Source organism: Terrapene carolina, unplaced genomic scaffold, assembly GCF_002925995.2.
Source record: "Terrapene carolina triunguis isolate 2854851 unplaced genomic scaffold, T_m_triunguis-2.0 Scaffold694, whole genome shotgun sequence".
Taxonomy (NCBI): domain Eukaryota; kingdom Metazoa; phylum Chordata; order Testudines; family Emydidae; genus Terrapene; species Terrapene triunguis.
The window spans coordinates 97,611-114,133 of record NW_020665045.1 but is presented as its reverse complement, the minus strand read 5'-3'; the positions used below and the strand labels follow the sequence as shown (position 1 = coordinate 114,133).

Below are 16,523 nucleotides of genomic sequence, written 5' to 3'. Positions count from 1 at the left end.
AGAGGGATTATGGGGGAGCTGCTTACGTATTACTGAGGCTCTTTGGCAAGATAAATTGGTAAATTCTGGCTCCTTCTCAGGCTCAGGTTGGCCACACCTGTACTACCCAAACTGATAATAAAGCTTCCCGACACTCGGTTTGTATGTGCATTTTAGCCATGGCACAAGGATTTTTTGACCTCCTCTAATAGAAACTCTACCATCTGTCCTGGCAATATGTCACCTTCTTGCTCTATACCCTGCTAACCACAGAAACTTCTGTCCCTGTGTCTTCCCACCAAGGTGTTCCCTGCAATTTAATGCTGACATCCTTGATGTGCCTCATATGTGATTGTGTAGAGGATAATTTTACAAACCCAGTATGATAAGTGACAGGTGACTGAGGAGTTTCTGTGCTCAGGGTCGCAGCATTCACATGGCTTACATGCTGCCTGCTTCCTTCCAGCACAGGGCATGTATTCCTCTTGTGGTCAGTGGAATTACAATGATAGCACCTGCTGGACTCTTCCATTTTTACAGGAGATTTGAGTCGAGGATTAGAGGAATTGGGTAAAAGAGAACCCTGCTTTCCAACAAATTAAAACCACTTTCTCTGTGGTTTATTCACAACAGATGCTCTCTTCTGTTCAAGATCATCTGCTAGAGAAGCCATCTCTTCCACGGTTTTCACCTTTTTGTCCCATAGACACTGTTTTACATCATCTGTACATATGTTTAAGAAATACTCCTGAGCAACAAGGTCAAACATTCCTTCCAAATTGTAACTCCTTTGCTCCTTACACAGCTTCCCATCAGATTTTTCAATTTGTTTACTTGTTCCACATTACTCGTACCAGCACCCCTCTTGAGATTCCTTGTAGTGGCTTTACAGTGGTTCCTCCTCCTCTTGGTCAGTGGAAGGCCACTCTGCTTCACTACACTGCTTGGTATTGCCCACCGTTAGGGAATTTGCTGGGCAACCCAGAGCCTGTTTCTCTGGCCAGCACTCTGGGCAGAGCGGTAGTCAGTTAGGGTCTCTAGCCTGCAATCAGGCAAAGGAGACAAACAAAAGTTATGAGTCCAAGCCCTTCATCAGGGCAGGGCAGCAAAGAGTCTATGGCTTTGGCCTGTATTCAGGGCTGAGCAGCAAACAGTCAGTTTTGAGCCCCTGGCCCTCAGTCAGGGTGGGTGGTGAAGGGTCTATGGCTCTGGTCTGTACCCAGGGCTGAGCATCAAAGGAATCGTTATTATCCCCAAGTCCTCAGACAGGGTGGGGCAGCAAAAAGTCTGTGGCTCAGGCCTGTACTCAGGGCAAAGCAGAAAGAGGGTCGGGCATCCTAGCTCCAACAGATGGCTGACAATTGCAGACTTCTTAGCCTAGAGAGGGGAGACTTCCACCTCAAGGTTTGGTGGCAGGGGTAGGGGGATGTGGGCCTTCCTGACTCCATCGCTTCGCTCCCCTAACAGTGGTGTAGAATTGTGCCCCTGGGTCAGTTGGGAATCCAGCTGAAACACGTTGACTGGGTCTCTGGCCACAACACAGTCAGACTAGAGTCGGCTGCCCCAGGCCAATTGCTACCCTCCCATCTGCTGGCACCCGGATCCATAGGGGTTCCTCTGGTTCAACTGAGTAGAAAACCAGAAGCAGTCCCAGTGGCGCCTTAGTCATGGGGTAGCTCCAGCAGCTCTGGCCAGTCCTGTAACCATCTCAGTGGGGATCCACGGCAGCCTCCCAGCTCAGGAGAAGACAGGAGGCATCTGTTTCCTTCGGTGGCTTCAGCCTAACAGATCCCCCAGACCCGCCCTTTATAATTCCTGTTCCACCCTCTCACTTCCAGTGGGAGGGCTGAGCATGTACTGACTCCGCCCACTAGGGTTCACAGAGTGGCATCTCTCCTTCTGTCTTAGTGGGAGGACACTCCACTCCGCTAAATGCCGCATTTCCCTCTCTATGTTTCAGGGGTAATCTGAAATTGTTTCCAAACCATTCTTTTGAATTTACAATAATCTAAAGAATCCTCAATTGGCATTTTATATCCAGAGTTTTACCAGTTAACTTTGCAACTTAAGTGGGCATCTTTGGGTCATCAGGAATCTTATGAGTCGCACAAAGCCTCTCAAAGGTACTGAAGTATTCAGCTATATCACCTGCCTCATTGTACGCAGGACACAGCTGTTCCCATTTGTGGAGTTTTGGAGAGGTGGAAATCAGAAGGGCAAATCCAATTGGTGTTTTCACTCTCCCTCCTTCTCCTCAATATTTTGTTGTTTTAGTTCCATGGCCCTTCTGTGTTCAGCCTGCTCTCTGGCAGCCTCTGCCTGTGCTAACTCCAAAATTCTCCTATGTTCTTTTTCTTTTTCTACTGCCTGCAGTCTGAATAGCTCTAATTTCACAATCCTTTCACTGTTTTCACTCACCATGCTGCTTTTCTATACTTTCTTCCCTTTTCTGAAATAAGCAAACAGAAAATAACAAACTGGCAACCTCTTTGACTTATCTCCAGCCACTACACTCTGGCAGCACAAAAGGAGAAAAGCAAGCCGATACCCTGAAAATGTCCGTCTAACTTTCCTTGTTCAGTGATAGTCACCTGCACTTTGGTTTTCAGACCTCAGCCTCACACACATTACTGGCTTAACAGACCTTTTGCCACAGTATCTGGAGAGCCATTCATCCTGTCAGTCATCATCATCTTCATGCAAATCACAAAGGAATGTAGCCTCCGTGCAAATCGAGCGCTGCCCCGATCGCGCGCTGGGAAAGTGCTTAAGGGGCTCTGGTTGCATATTCACGCAGAGGCTGTCTTGTTGTGATTCCAAAGATTTTGGCGCCCACGTGATTGCTGGCCATTGCATTCCTTGGTATGCCCACTTCAGAATTTGCTGATCATTTACTTTAGTAATATATGTCCAGCAAGAAAGCTGCCCAAACTGACACAGCTGATGGGGGCCATTGTGGGTTCAATATATCCTCACTCCTAATCTTGTGCTGCTCCTTGATATGGAGCAGCTGATGGAGACAACGAGCATTGAAAATGTCAGGCTGGAGTGCCTCAGCCTTCCTCAGCCCCCACATTTCACTTCCATCTACTGGAGTTGGGGTACCCATTGTTCTATAGACTTGCAGCTTTGCAGCAAGCCTGATGCCATGACATCCACACAAAGACTACAGAAGGGAACAGGGAAGCAGCTGCTGCTCTCCAAGTGCCACATCTCGAGCAGCCATCCACCTGCTCAGAAATCCCTCCAGAAGGGTTAATATCTATCCAGTTACAGTTTGAAGTTGCGGGCTGCTTGATAGTAATGGCCAGGGACTTTGCTTTACCTGTATTAATAACCAGGCTAATGCAAACTGTTTCTTGTCCAGCCAGATCAACTCTCATATTCTCAGTGCTACACCTGCAATTGCCACTGAAGTTGATGGAATAACAGCCCCTTTAGTTTTTGTAACTGCCACGTAGTGTGTGATGTAGTATAGAATTGGCAGAGAGTGAGAGGTGTCTGGTGGGGGCAGGGAGTTGAGTTACAAAGGAAAGGGAGAGATGGACCCCAGTGCACGGAGAGAGAGAGAGAGATGGCATGAAACCCATTAAAAGAGGGACTTCCTGCCTCTTTCATTCTGGGGAGCACTTTCCAAGGGAGAAGAGAAATCCTCTCCCTGACACCAAACCAACACTGCCTGGTTCAGGAAAAAATTCCTTCAGGGAGCCCAGCTGTATGAGTCCTGGAACCAGACCACTTGGGAAACACTGAGGGCAGAGGAGCCATATTTAGGTGAAGAGAACATCTTGTGGACATCTCCCTGCCCAGCCACACTCTCATTCCACTCATAGTCCACTAGCATCTGTGTAGCAGTTCCATGTTTGCTGTCACAGCCCCGCTCAAGCGTAATGACCTGTCTCCTCCCCCCCGGCCCAGCAGTAACTGGACAGTGCCAGATATCTTTTTGATTGGACTTTTCAATTGAAAACCGAGTACCTGGAAACCCTAAATGGCACCCAGACACAGAAGCCAAAAATCCGAATCTCTGGGTAAAACCCAGATGGATGGAAAACCTATTAACTCACGTTTGATTGTATGAACTATCTGTATCCTTATGTCTTTGAGTTTTTACTGTATACTTCACTCACATTCCTTTTGCTCAGTGGAAGGAGGCTCTGGGAAGGGTGTGCTGAAGAAATTGGAGAGCCTGCGGGATCCAGGCCAAAACTAGTCTCAGGGCCTTGGTGCTTGTTGGACAGGTCTCCACTTCCAGATGGAGGTGCTAGAATGGAAGTGGCACTCTGAGAGTGGGCCTAGAAACCCAGAGCCAGAAAAGGCCTGAATATTGCTCCAAATTAAAATCACATGGGTGCAGTGTGTGGGACCCAAACACAGCCACATATGTCAGGGTTCCCTCCCCAATCTGAACTCTGGGGGAAAGATGTGGAGACCCGCATGAAAGACCCCCTAAGCTTATATTCCACCAGTTTAGGTTAAAAACTTTCCCAAGGCAAAAATTCCTTTCCTTGTCCCTCAATGGTATTGCTGCCACCACCAAGTGATTTAAACAAACATTCAGGGAGCGGCCACGTGCAGCCCTATTCTCTCTAAAATATCCCCCCAAGCCCCTTCATCCCCTTTCCTGGGGAGACTTGAGAATAATATACCAACCAATAGGTTAACAAAGTGAGCACAGACCAAATCCCTGGTTTTTAGGACACCGAAAATCAATCAGGTTCTTAAAAGAAGTTTTTTATTTAAAAAAAAAAGTAAAAGAATCACACCTGCAAAATCAGGATGGAAGATAACTTTACACGGTAAATGAAAAGATTTAAAACCACAGTGGATTCCCCTCTGACTCTGCTTCCCAATTACAAAGTTAGAATAAAATTACCTCTTAGCATAGGGAAAATTTACAAACTAAAACAAAAGATATTCTAATGCATTTCCTAGCTTTACTTACAATTTTTGTAATCTTAGATGCTTATTTAAGGTATGTTTTTAGGAGATTTTTCCCCCTGCTCTGGTCCCTCTCTGTCTGAGAGGGAACAAACAAAGAGAGCACAAAGAAAACCTCCCCCACACCCCAGATTTAAAAGTATCTTCTTTCCCATTGGTCTTTCTGGTCAGGTGCCAACTAGGTTAATTGAACTATCTCATAAAACTGGAAGGGACCCTGAAAGGTCATTAAGTCCAGCCCCCTGCCTTCACTTGCAGGACCAAGTACTGATTTTTCCCTCAGATCCCTAAATGGCCCCCTCAAAGATTGAACTAACAAGCCTGAGTTTAATAGGTCAATACTCAAACCACTGAGCTATCCTTCCTACTTAATAGTTGGCCAGGAGGGATTTTATGTTACTCCATACATAAGGGTTGTTACCCTACTCTTTATATTTCTGACAGCATATCTGGTCACCACATTTCAAAAAAATATATATTTGATTTGGAAAGGTCCAGAGAAGGGTAACAGAAATGATTAGGGGTATGGAACACCTTCCATGTGAGGAAAGATTGAAAAGACTGATACTTTGAAGTTTGGAAAAGGTATGATTAAGGGGGGGAAATTATAGAAATTCTATAAAACCATGACTGGTGTGGAAAAATTAAATAAGGAAAAGTTATTTACATCTTCACATAACACAAAAACTAGGAATCACCCAATGAAATTAATAGGCAGCAGATTTAGAACAAACAAAATAAAGTATTTTTTCACAATCAACCTGTGGAATTCTTTGCCAGGTGATGTTGAAAAGGCCAAAACTATAACAGGGATCCAATAAATATATAATTTCATGCACAATTGGTCCATTAATGGCTATTAGCCATGATGGGCAGGGATCCAACACCATCTTCTGAGTGTCCCTAGCCTCTGTTTTCCAAAATCTGGGAGTGGGTGACGGGATGAATCACTTGATGATTGCCTGTTCTATTCATTCCCTCTGGAACACCTGCTATTGGCCACTGTCGGAAGACAGCATACTGGGCTAGATGGACCAATGGTCTTACCCAGTACGGTCATTCCGATGGTCTGTTATAGACCCCACATTGCAGCCCAGTGGGCTAGCTTGCTTTATTGTATTCCCTGCTTTGCATTATATTCAGCAGTTGTGAAAAATGAAGTGGGGGGTAGCTCCCTTTTGTGGACCCAGCCAGCCAGTTAGCTATAAAATCCCTCTTAGTAGCTGTTCTCTACTTGCTTTACCTGTAATAAATAAAAATAAAAAATAAATAAACTAATGGAGATATCCTATCTCCTAGAACTGGAAGGGACCTTGAAAGGTTATCAAGTCCAGCCCCCTGCCTTCACTAGCAGGACCAAGTACTGATTTTGCCCCAGATCCCTAAGTGGCCCCCTCAAGGATTGAACTCACAACCCTGGGTTTAGCAGGCCAATGCTCAAACCACTGAGCTATCCCTCCCCAAAATGGTAAATGGTAAAATTGTAAATGGTAAAAAGTCTCACTGCAATGAAAAGCAAAAAGGAAGTGAGTGGGCACCTGGCCAAAAGAGCCAATTGGAAGGCTTGAACTTTTTAAATGGAACTGCACTGGGGGGGGGGGTAGACATTGAATAGATTCAATGTCAGCCCATCCACACAGGCATGGAGGTGTAGCAGGCGACCTGGCATGACCTCAGCAACTCCCAGCATCTCAGGCTGTAGGCCAGGGGAGAATAGGGTGGCCACCCCAGCCAAATGAGTGCTGAGGTGTCTACAATATACCTGGTCCTCCCACTCCAGCCGCCAACTAGTGTCTAGATCATTGTGGGTTTCCTGCAGGCAAACCATAGAGTACCCTATGTCACAAAGGAAGGAGAGCACCTGGCAACTGTGGAGACCATCCCAGGAGCCTCTGATGTTCAATGTTGAAAAGATGGTTGGCTTCAACCTGAGGGCGATCCTCATGAGCATGGAAACCCCATCCAGCCTTGCAACAATTGCTGACCAACCTGAAAGGCTTGTCACAGAAGTTGCAGGCCCACAGGTAGACCAGGATGTCCTACCTCCTCGTTAATATAATCTAATTAATATATGGAGACATGCCTATCTCATGGAACTCTAAGGGACCCTGAAAGTTCAGCCAGTCCAGCCCCCTACCTTCACTAGCAGGACCAAGTACTGATTTTTGCCCCAGATGCCTAAGAGGCCACCTCAAGAATTGAACTCACAACCCTGGGCTTAGCAGGCCAATGCTCAAACCACTGAGCTATCCCTCCTCCGAAGCAACCCTACTGGCCCAGAAGATGAGATGGAAGTCTCCCCAATGCTGGAGCGGGAGTTTCACCTTACCCTTGAAATCACAAGTGTCCACCAGAAAACGGTGAAGCTCATCCTGCAGCACAGTGGGGGATGTTGTTGTGGACCTATAATAATCCTCTGGCTGTGCTCCTGTTACGACCCTATGGCCCACGGAGATGGGCAAAGAGGAAGCAGACCACCGGTGTGGTGAATGTATGGGTGGCACTGCGCAACCCGTCTTTATCTTCAGAAAGGGAAAGGGAGGTGAAGGGAAGAGAGCAGCCCCTAAAGGGTCAGGGAGGGGAGACAAAAAACGAAACAAAACACTGAGATTCGTCCAAGGAAAGGGGAAATGAGAAAACCGCTGGGTGGGAGCAGTATGGAAGATGGAAGGGACTAAATTGAGTAGGACTTCGCCTCCCTGTTCCTAGGGGTTGGGGCAGCCTGAGCTGAATGCTTCTTCTGCCACTCCACCTGGGGCTCTTCCTCTCCACCCACAGCTGCTACTGGGGCTGGAGGCTTGAACTCCTGCCAGTAGAAACTAAGCAGTCTGGACTCAGGGCTTCTGCCCCCTTCTGCCAAGCTGCCCCACATGAATCAAATGATGATTGCCAGGTTCTGTTCATTCTCTCTGAAGCATCTGGCACTGGGCACTCTCAGAAGACAGGCTACTGGGCTACATGGACCATTGGTTTTACCCAGTATGGCCATTCTGATCTTCTTATTTCGACCCCAGATGTATCTGCCTCCTGCTGCAACCCACTATACCCCACTCCCTTCCCAGAGCTGAGATAGATCCCAGGAGTCCTGATGGGGTCTCTCTCTCCACAGAATTAGTAACAAGGCAACAATAAACCTTAAAATGTTAACACTAACCAGTGTCCCTTAAGTGACTTGCCATAAGATGTGAGCACATATTAGTTTTAGAGATGACTGGGTCACAGCTGACAAGGGGAGGGGAAGACAGGAGCAAGTGACAGGGTCAGGGCCTTGGGGAGAAGACACACAGCAGGGTCGAGGGTTGACAGAAGAGATGGGGCAAGATTGCAATTTCAGGGATCCAGCTACCAGCAATTAGAAAGGTGGCAACCCAGTGTAGTGTACATAGACTGATTCCCCAGGTCATCACATTGACACAGCACAGTAAGGACAGGAAAGGGTTCAATGTCTCTTTGTCAAGTACGTGATTGAGGGAAGAGGCCTCAGCACCATACACCAGCCAGCTCTGCACAGAGCTCAATCTGAGAGCCAGAACACAAGGAGAAAACATTTAAGTCTCTTTATGAGTAAAGAGCTGGAGTAGCCTGCCCCGGATCTGTTTGGTCCTCACCCCATAAATGATAGGGTGTAACACAGGGGGCACCAGCAGGTACACACTGACAATGAGAACAAGGAAGTGCAGTGGCACATTGTGGCCAAACCGCTGCGTTAGAGAGGAGAATAAATCTGGGATGTATAAAGCTAAGATTGCACAAAGATGAGAGATGCAGGTCCCAAAAGTTTTGAGCCGGGCATCCTTTGTGGGGAGGCGGAAGATGGCCCGGAGGATCTGAGTATAGGAAACGGTGATAAAAAACACATCCATTCCAATCTCAGAGAAAAGATCAAACAGGCCATAGTAACTACTGATGCGGATGTCAGCGCAGGCCAGCTTCACCACGGCCATATGCCCACAATAGGAGTGGGGGATGATGTTAGTTCTGCAATATGGCCACTGCCTCGCCAGGAAGGGATAGGGTAATGCGAGTATGCCACTGCGCAGCACCACCGCCAGGCCTATCTTGGCCACAACAGAGTTTGTCAGGGTCGTGGAATATCTCAGAGGATTGCAGATGGCCACGTAGCGATCAAAAACCATGGCCACGAGGATTCCAGACTCCATCGCAGAGAAGGAGTGAATGAAGTACATCTGGGTGAGGCAGGCACTGAAACTGATCTCCCTGGAATTAAACAAGAAGATGCTCAGCATTTTTGGTACAGTTGAGGTGGAGATGACCAGGTCGGTGATGGCCAGCATGCAGAGGAAATAGGACATGGGCTCATGGAGGCTCCGCTCCCTCTTCACGATGAACAGGATGGTGAAGTTCCCCAACACAGCTATGGTGTACATAGCGCAGAAGGGAATGGAGATCCAGATATAGGCTGCTTCTAGGCCAGGAATGCCAAGTAGGATGAAGATGGATGGGTTGGTGAAGTTGGTTGTGTTGGAATCTGACATGGCGTAGGGGAGAAAGTGTCCAACTCTAAGGCATAAGGGTGTCTCCTGCATGTACTGTATGTTCCCCTGACTTTCTGTGTGTTCCCAGGGTCTCGGGTGATGGTCGCAGTAGAAATACCTGAATGGAGAGAACGTTAATATGAGACACTGCATGCACTAGTGGAGGCTGTTCTCATGGGAGAAACAGATTGATCGCTCTTCACACACTTAAAATTACATTTTTATTATTCAGAGAAAATAACTATGAACAATGACACTACTCAATCTAATTCCATATTTTGTGGTGCTCCCTGAGTTAATAATTCTTACACTTTGTGATGGGGGAACCTGAAGAGGCACCAGCAGGAAACACAAATGTGGATACTGGTTATCCATCATTGTTCCTTTATGCAATGAGAGCCAGGCTAGGGAGTCCATACTATAAGGAGTTCCCCATTCATCCAGTTGCTCGAAATCTGAGAGTGGAAAAAAACAAATTTTTGTCAAGACATGTGCTGAGAGAAACATCCCAACTAGAACGTATCTCAGGGAAAAGACCTGGGCGCCATTGATAGCAGCTCAACAGAAACACCTGCTCATTCACAGCAGTGGACAAAACAAAAGAAATGTTCAGATCCATAAGATATGGGACGGAGAATAACAGGTTTGGAATACGTGTTCAGTTTTGGTTACCCAGTCTCTGTTAAGGATATAGCATATATAAAAGTGATTTCCAAGACAGCCTTTGAGAATGGGGGAGGCTGCCATATGCAAACAGATAGAAGAGTCCGTGACTCTTTAGGATACTCATAGACTCATAGACTTTAAGGTCAGAAGGGACCATTATGATCATCTAGTCTGACCTCCCACATGATGCAGGCCACAAAAGCTGATCCACCCACTCCTGGAATAATTCTTTCCCTTTACTCAGCTGTTGAAGTCCCCAGATCGTGATTTAAAGACTTCAAGTTGCAGAGAATCCTCCAGCAAGCGACCCCTGCCCCATGCTGCGGAGGAAGGCGAAAAACCTCCAGAGACTCTGCCAATCTACCCTGGAGGAAAATTCCTTCCCGACCCCAAATATGGCGATCAACAGAACCCTGAGCATGCGGGCAAGATTCTCCACCCAGACCCGCATTGACCATTGATACTAATTACCAGTGATGGCACGTTATTGACCTATTGACTAAAATCACGTTATCCCATCAAACCATCCCCTCCATAAACTTATCAAGCTTAATCTTAAAGCCAGAGAGTTCTTTCGCCCCCACCGTTTCCCTCGGAAGGCTGTTCCAGAACTTCACCCCTCTGACGGTTAGAAACCGTCGTCTAATTTCAAGCCTAAACTTCCCGACAGCCAGTTTATATCCATTCGTTCTCGTGTCCACATTAGTACTGAGCTGAAATAATTCCTCTCCCTCCCTGGTATTTATCCCTCTGATATATTTAAAGAGAGCAATCATATCCCCCCTCAGCCTTCTTTTGGTTAGGGTAAACAAACTGAGCTCCTCGAGTCTCCTTTCATACGACAGGTTTTTCATTCCTCGGATCATCCTAGTGGCCCTTCTCTGTACCCGTTCCAGTTTCAGTTCATCCTTTTTAAACATGGGAGACCAGAACTGCACACAGTACTCCAAATGAGGTCTCACCAGTGCCTTGTATAATGGAAGCAGCACCTCCTTATCCCTACTAGATATACCTCGCCTAATGCATCCCAAGATCGCATTAGCTTTTTTCACGGCCACGTCACATTGCCGACTCATAGTCACCCTGCGATCAACCAGGACTCCGAGGTCCTTCTCCTCCTCCGTTACTTCCAACCGATGCGTCCCCAGCTTATAACTAAAATTCTTGTTAGTCATCCCTAAATGCATCACCTTACACTTCTCACTATTAAATTTCATCCTATTACTATTACTCCAGTTTACAAGGTCATCCAAGTCTCCCTGCAGGATATCCCGATCCTTCTCCGAATTGTCAATACCTCCCAACTTTGTGTCATCCGCAAACTTTATCAGCCCACTTCTACATTCGGTTCCGAGGTCAGTAATAAATAGATTAAATAAAATCGGACCCAAAACCGAACCTTGAGGAACTCCACTGGTAACCTCCCTCCAACCTGACAGTTCACCTTTCAGTACAACCCGCTGCAGTCTCCCCTTTAACCAGTTCTTTATCCACCTCTGGATTTTCATATCGATCCCCATCTTTTCCAATTTAACCAATAATTCCTCATGCGGTACTGTATCAAGAGACAAAGAAGAGCGCATATGATATAGCAGAGGGAAATAAAAATTGAAACTGATTTACATCTGTCTCTCGCCATGGGCCCCCTAAGGGAGTGCACTCACTCTGGACCCCTGGGGCCTCCACCCCCCAAAGGGGTTGATGCAACCCTGTTCTCTAGACCAGAGTGACTCTTAGCCAGCATAAAGCAGGAGGGTTTATTGAGAGGTGAACACAGCACAGGAAACTCTCTGACCCTCAGGCCTGGCCTCCCTCAGCCCAGCACATCCCAGTCTCCCCTGCATCCAGCTGGGCTCTGCCTGCTCCCCCTCTCCAGCCCAGAGCCCCCCTGCTTCCCAGCTGGGCATCTGAGATCACCGGCCCCAAGCTCTGCCTCTGTCCATTGTCTTCTCTCCAGGTAAACAGGGTCGTAAACAGGGTCACTGGACCTCCTCTCCCCTCTTCTGTCCTCTGGCCTCCTCTGGCTGGAACCGGCTGGTTAGGTCACAGGGTCCTCTCTTCGCAGCCCATGGTCCTCCCACTGGCCAGAACCAACTGCGACTCCTGCGCTGCATCTCTGAGTCGTCAGGTCACCATTCTCCAGGGCATTGGCTGGGGTCTCAAGTTCCCTCTCCGGTCCTTTGTAACAACAAACTCCCTCTCCCCTCACCTCGTTAAACCAATAACACCCAGGGATGCTGAGTCCCACTTCCTCTGCATGAAAATCCCCCACTTCATCACAAAGGGCACAAGAGCAAACTATCCCACTGAGTAGGAAAGATAGGAAGTATGGCAAGGGACCACAGTGGCTTATCCAGGAGATCTTGAATGATCTAAAAAACGAAAAAGGATCCTACAAAAAGTGGAAACAAGGTCAAATAACAAAGGAGGAATATAAACAAATAACACACGTATGTGGGGGCAAAATTAGAAAGGCCAAGGCACAAAACGAGATCAAACTAGCTGGAGACATAGAGGGTAACAAGAAAACATTCTACAAATACATTAGAAGAATGTGGAAGACCAAGAACAGGGTAGGTCCATTACTAAATGAAGAGGGAAAAACAATAACAAAAAATGTGGAAATGGCAGAGGTGCTTAATGCCTTCACTGTTTTCCTCAAGAAGGTTGGTGGTGTTTCAACACCTAACATAGAGAATGCCAGTGAAAATGGGTATAATTAAGGAATCAATTTGTAAACATCTAGAAGATAATAAGGTGAAAAGTGATAGTCACCATGGATTTTTCAAGAACAAATAGTGTCAAACCAACCTGATAGCTTTCTTTGACAGGGTAACAAGCCTTCTGGATGGGGGCAAGCAACAGATGTGGTATATCGAGATGTTAGTACAGCTTTTGAAACAGTCTCGCATAACCTTCTCATTAGGAAACAAGGGAAATAAAACCTAGATGGAGCTACTATAAGGTGGATGCATAACTGGTTGGAAAACCACTCCCACAGAGTAGTCATGAATGATTCACAGTGATGGTGGAAGGGCATAACAAGTGGGGTTCCCCAGGGATCAGTTCTGGGACTGGGTTTTTTCAATGTCTTCATCAATGATTTAGATCATGGCACAGAGAGTACACTTATTAAGTTTTCAGATGATACCAAGTTGGAAGGTGTTGCAAGTCTTTTGGAGAATCGGATAAACATTCAAAATGATCTGGGAAATCTGGAGAAAAGGATGATTAGGGGTCTTGAAAACATGACCTATGAGGGAAGACTGAAAGAACTGTGTTTGTATACTCTGAAAAGAAGAAGTCTGAGGGGGGACATGATAACAGTTCTCAAATACCTACAAGGTTGTTAAATGGAGGGAGAAAAGGTGTTCTCCTTAACCTCTGAAGAGAAGACAAGAAGCAATGTACTTAAATTGCAGCAAGGGAGGTTTAGGTTGGACATTAGGAAAAACTTCCTAACTGTCAGGGTGGTTAGGCATTGGAATAAATTGCCTAGGGAGGTTGTGGAATCTCCATCATTGGAGATTTTAAAGAACAGGTTAGACAATCATCTGTCAGGGATGTTATAGATGGGGCTGGTCCTTCGATGAGTGCAGGGGACTGGACATGATGACCTCTTGAGGTCCCTTCCAGTTCTGTAATTCTATGATTCTATCATATAGCTATATCTCTCTGGGGTGTGGATTTTTTTGCTGTTTCAAAAAATGGAAATGCCATGTTAAGTTATATTAGCAGAAGTACAACATGCAAGTCATAGTACGTTATAGTATTCCTCTATTCGGCGCGGGTTAGGTCTCAGTTGGAGTAATGTGTCCAATTTTGCTCACCAATGTATAGAAAGGATGTAGAGAATCTGGAAAGGATCCATAGGAAAGTAAGAAATGTTATGCAAAGGATGGAATGCAAGTCGTATGAGCAAGCTGAAGGAACCAGTATGTTTATTTGGAAATGAGGAGTTTAATACGGGACATGATAGTGGTCTTGAAATACTTGAAAAGCTGCCATAAAAAGGTGGAGGAAAGTTATTCTGTCTTACCACTAGCTGTCCTTTGCATTCCCTTATAACTCTATGGCTCTATCGTTCTATGATGTAAAATCCTAGTGTAGACCCGGCCTCAGTCACACACAAGTCTTTTGGCTCAATACAGATGTAACTGAAGAAATTTAATGGGCCTGTGTTTTACAGCAGGTCAGACTGGATGATCATATGATCCCTTCTGACCTTAAACTCTATGAATCTATTCATTAAGAAAGTAGATCAGGCATTTATATTTAATGTGTCTCAAAACATAAACAAGGGACCATTTTGTTAAATTTGAAGTCTGAACATATAACATTGAGAAGAGATAATTGCTAACACAATTCATATTTGTCTTGTAGAACTCCTTGCTACCAACATTATTGGAGTGAAGAGCATAGAAGAATGGGATTCACAAATGGATTGGCCATTGTAGGTGGTGCTGGTGGCATCACCTGTAGTTAAGGCTGTCTAACACCTTCCATTAGAAGACCTCTTTTTAAGTTGCTTATAAGCTTGCCAAATTTTAGGTGTTTAGACTGAAATTTCCCATGCTGGGTATCTGCTTCAATCAGAATTGTTTTTTTAAAAGTTTCAGGCATAACAATTCAGCAAACTTTTCGAATGAAGTTAGGAGAAAGTATGTGTTAACCATGTTTTTTAAAAAAAATCATTATTGTTCTAGTGTGGAGCCCTAGCACTTCCAAGCTTTTCAGCAGATAAACTTCAGGAAACATCCCCTGTCCCTCTGCCCCATTAACAGATAGAGCCTTGAAATGCAAGAGGAGAGTGTGACAGTGTCTGTTCATTAACACACAGTTGGCTCCTGATGTCTGTACTCAATTCTTGCTCCCAGGGGAATTTTGCCTCACTGGGTCCAGAGCAAACTATGGTCTTGTATTGCACATCTACTAACACCTTTCATCCTGAAGGATTCACTGTGCCACTGAAATGCAGCCACCTTGGGGCTGAAGTCCATCCGGCAGGATGTGCAAGGGTGCACAGAAAAGAGTGACATTTTGGCCAGTGATTCTTTAGCAAACTCATCTCTTATGGGAAGGGCCCTGGGAAGTTTCATGTTTGTGCAGAGTGGACTGGACCACAGACTTACTCTCTATCCCTCCACACCCACGTTTCACAGGGTTTGTCAATCAGCTGAGCTCCTCAGCAAGAGATGGGTACCTGTGAATTCTGAGATGGAAGTGTCCTTCTTAGGAATCCCCCTCAAGTATCCATGACCCGCACCTCTCTCAAGCCAGCATCATCAGCAACATCCCATGCCAAGAGACAACACAGTGGTGTGCACAATTTATAATATAGCTCTGTGTAGTCCCAGTGGGGTTCGCTCAGCCTCTAGAGAAGAGAGCATCTGAATGTAAACAGGCTGTAGGCAAGCATGTATCCACTTCTATGCTAATTATCTATCTTTAGGAGTAAACAGTAATTAAGGGACCTTCCCAAAGGGAGATGAGAACTCATGGGCTCTGTGCTGAGTCAGAGAGGAATTGGCTGCTCTGTATGTTTGTGTGTATATATTTAATAATTATAGTTGATGAGTAAGAAAACTAGGGATAATGCCCTACTCTCCTGAGGATCTGATATCCTGTAAATTCTCACGATAGCTGGGTAGATAGTAGACAGAGAGATCTGGAGAAAGTTGACTAGGACGAGACACAAGCAGTTAGAGCAAACACATGGGGCTGTCGTGAAGGGATCAGAGATCAGTACTTCTCATCAGTAACTATCATCATACTGTGTAGCAACTTTCATTGAGTCATCTTCAAAACACCTAACAAAAGAAAATCACTATGAACCATTCCCATTTCACTGATCAGTAAACTGAGGCACGGCGAGACATGACTTGTCCAAGGTCACACAGAGACTGACTGACAGAACCCAAGTGTCCCGACTTCCCTTCCATAACCACGGTCTCTCTGTCAGTAAGTGACCACATGACAACAGGGAAATGGAAACTGTGGGGGTGGTGACAGAATTCCCTGGGGTGCACCCTGGAACTGGGGACCACCGAGCCCTCTGTCATACCTATCTGGGCCCCCTCTCACACTGTGAGGCTGTGACAAGCTGCAATCCTCTCAGGTCTTGCACTTACACAGCTAAACACAGACAGGGACACACCCAGCTGCAGTTACATGTATGATTTCACTAGCCAGCCATGAAACAATAGAGAGTCTCCAACCAATTCCCCTCAGTTCTCCAGCCTAGGACCCAAGAGCTCTACCATCTTGCCCTGGCCAAAAGCCTGACCAGTATACGTTTATTTCCCAGTCTGCCCCTCCCTCAATGTGGAGAGGACAATGCATCAGCCTGAGCAGATTTCCCTTTTACGTTTCAAACAACATCCTTTATTAAGTAAAACAATATAAAACAGATTTATTAATTACAGAAAGATCGATTGTTTA

At 46.0% G+C, this 16,523-nt stretch overlaps 1 protein-coding gene across 1 annotated transcript; it reads right to left on the bottom strand.

The window, feature by feature from the left end:
- Nucleotides 1-8,468: 8,468 nt before the first annotated feature.
- On the bottom strand, nt 8,469-9,416 carry LOC112107594 (olfactory receptor 52E4-like). The gene has a single exon (XM_024201356.2). The coding sequence runs from the start codon at nt 9,414-9,416 to the stop codon at nt 8,469-8,471; it is 948 nt and encodes a 315-aa protein (XP_024057124.2).
- Nucleotides 9,417-16,523: the final 7,107 nt, after the last annotated feature.

Coding starts and splice junctions, on each gene's coding strand:
- LOC112107594 (XM_024201356.2), bottom strand. CDS start 9,416: ATGTCAGATTCCAACACAACCAACTTCACCAACCCATCCATCTTCATC.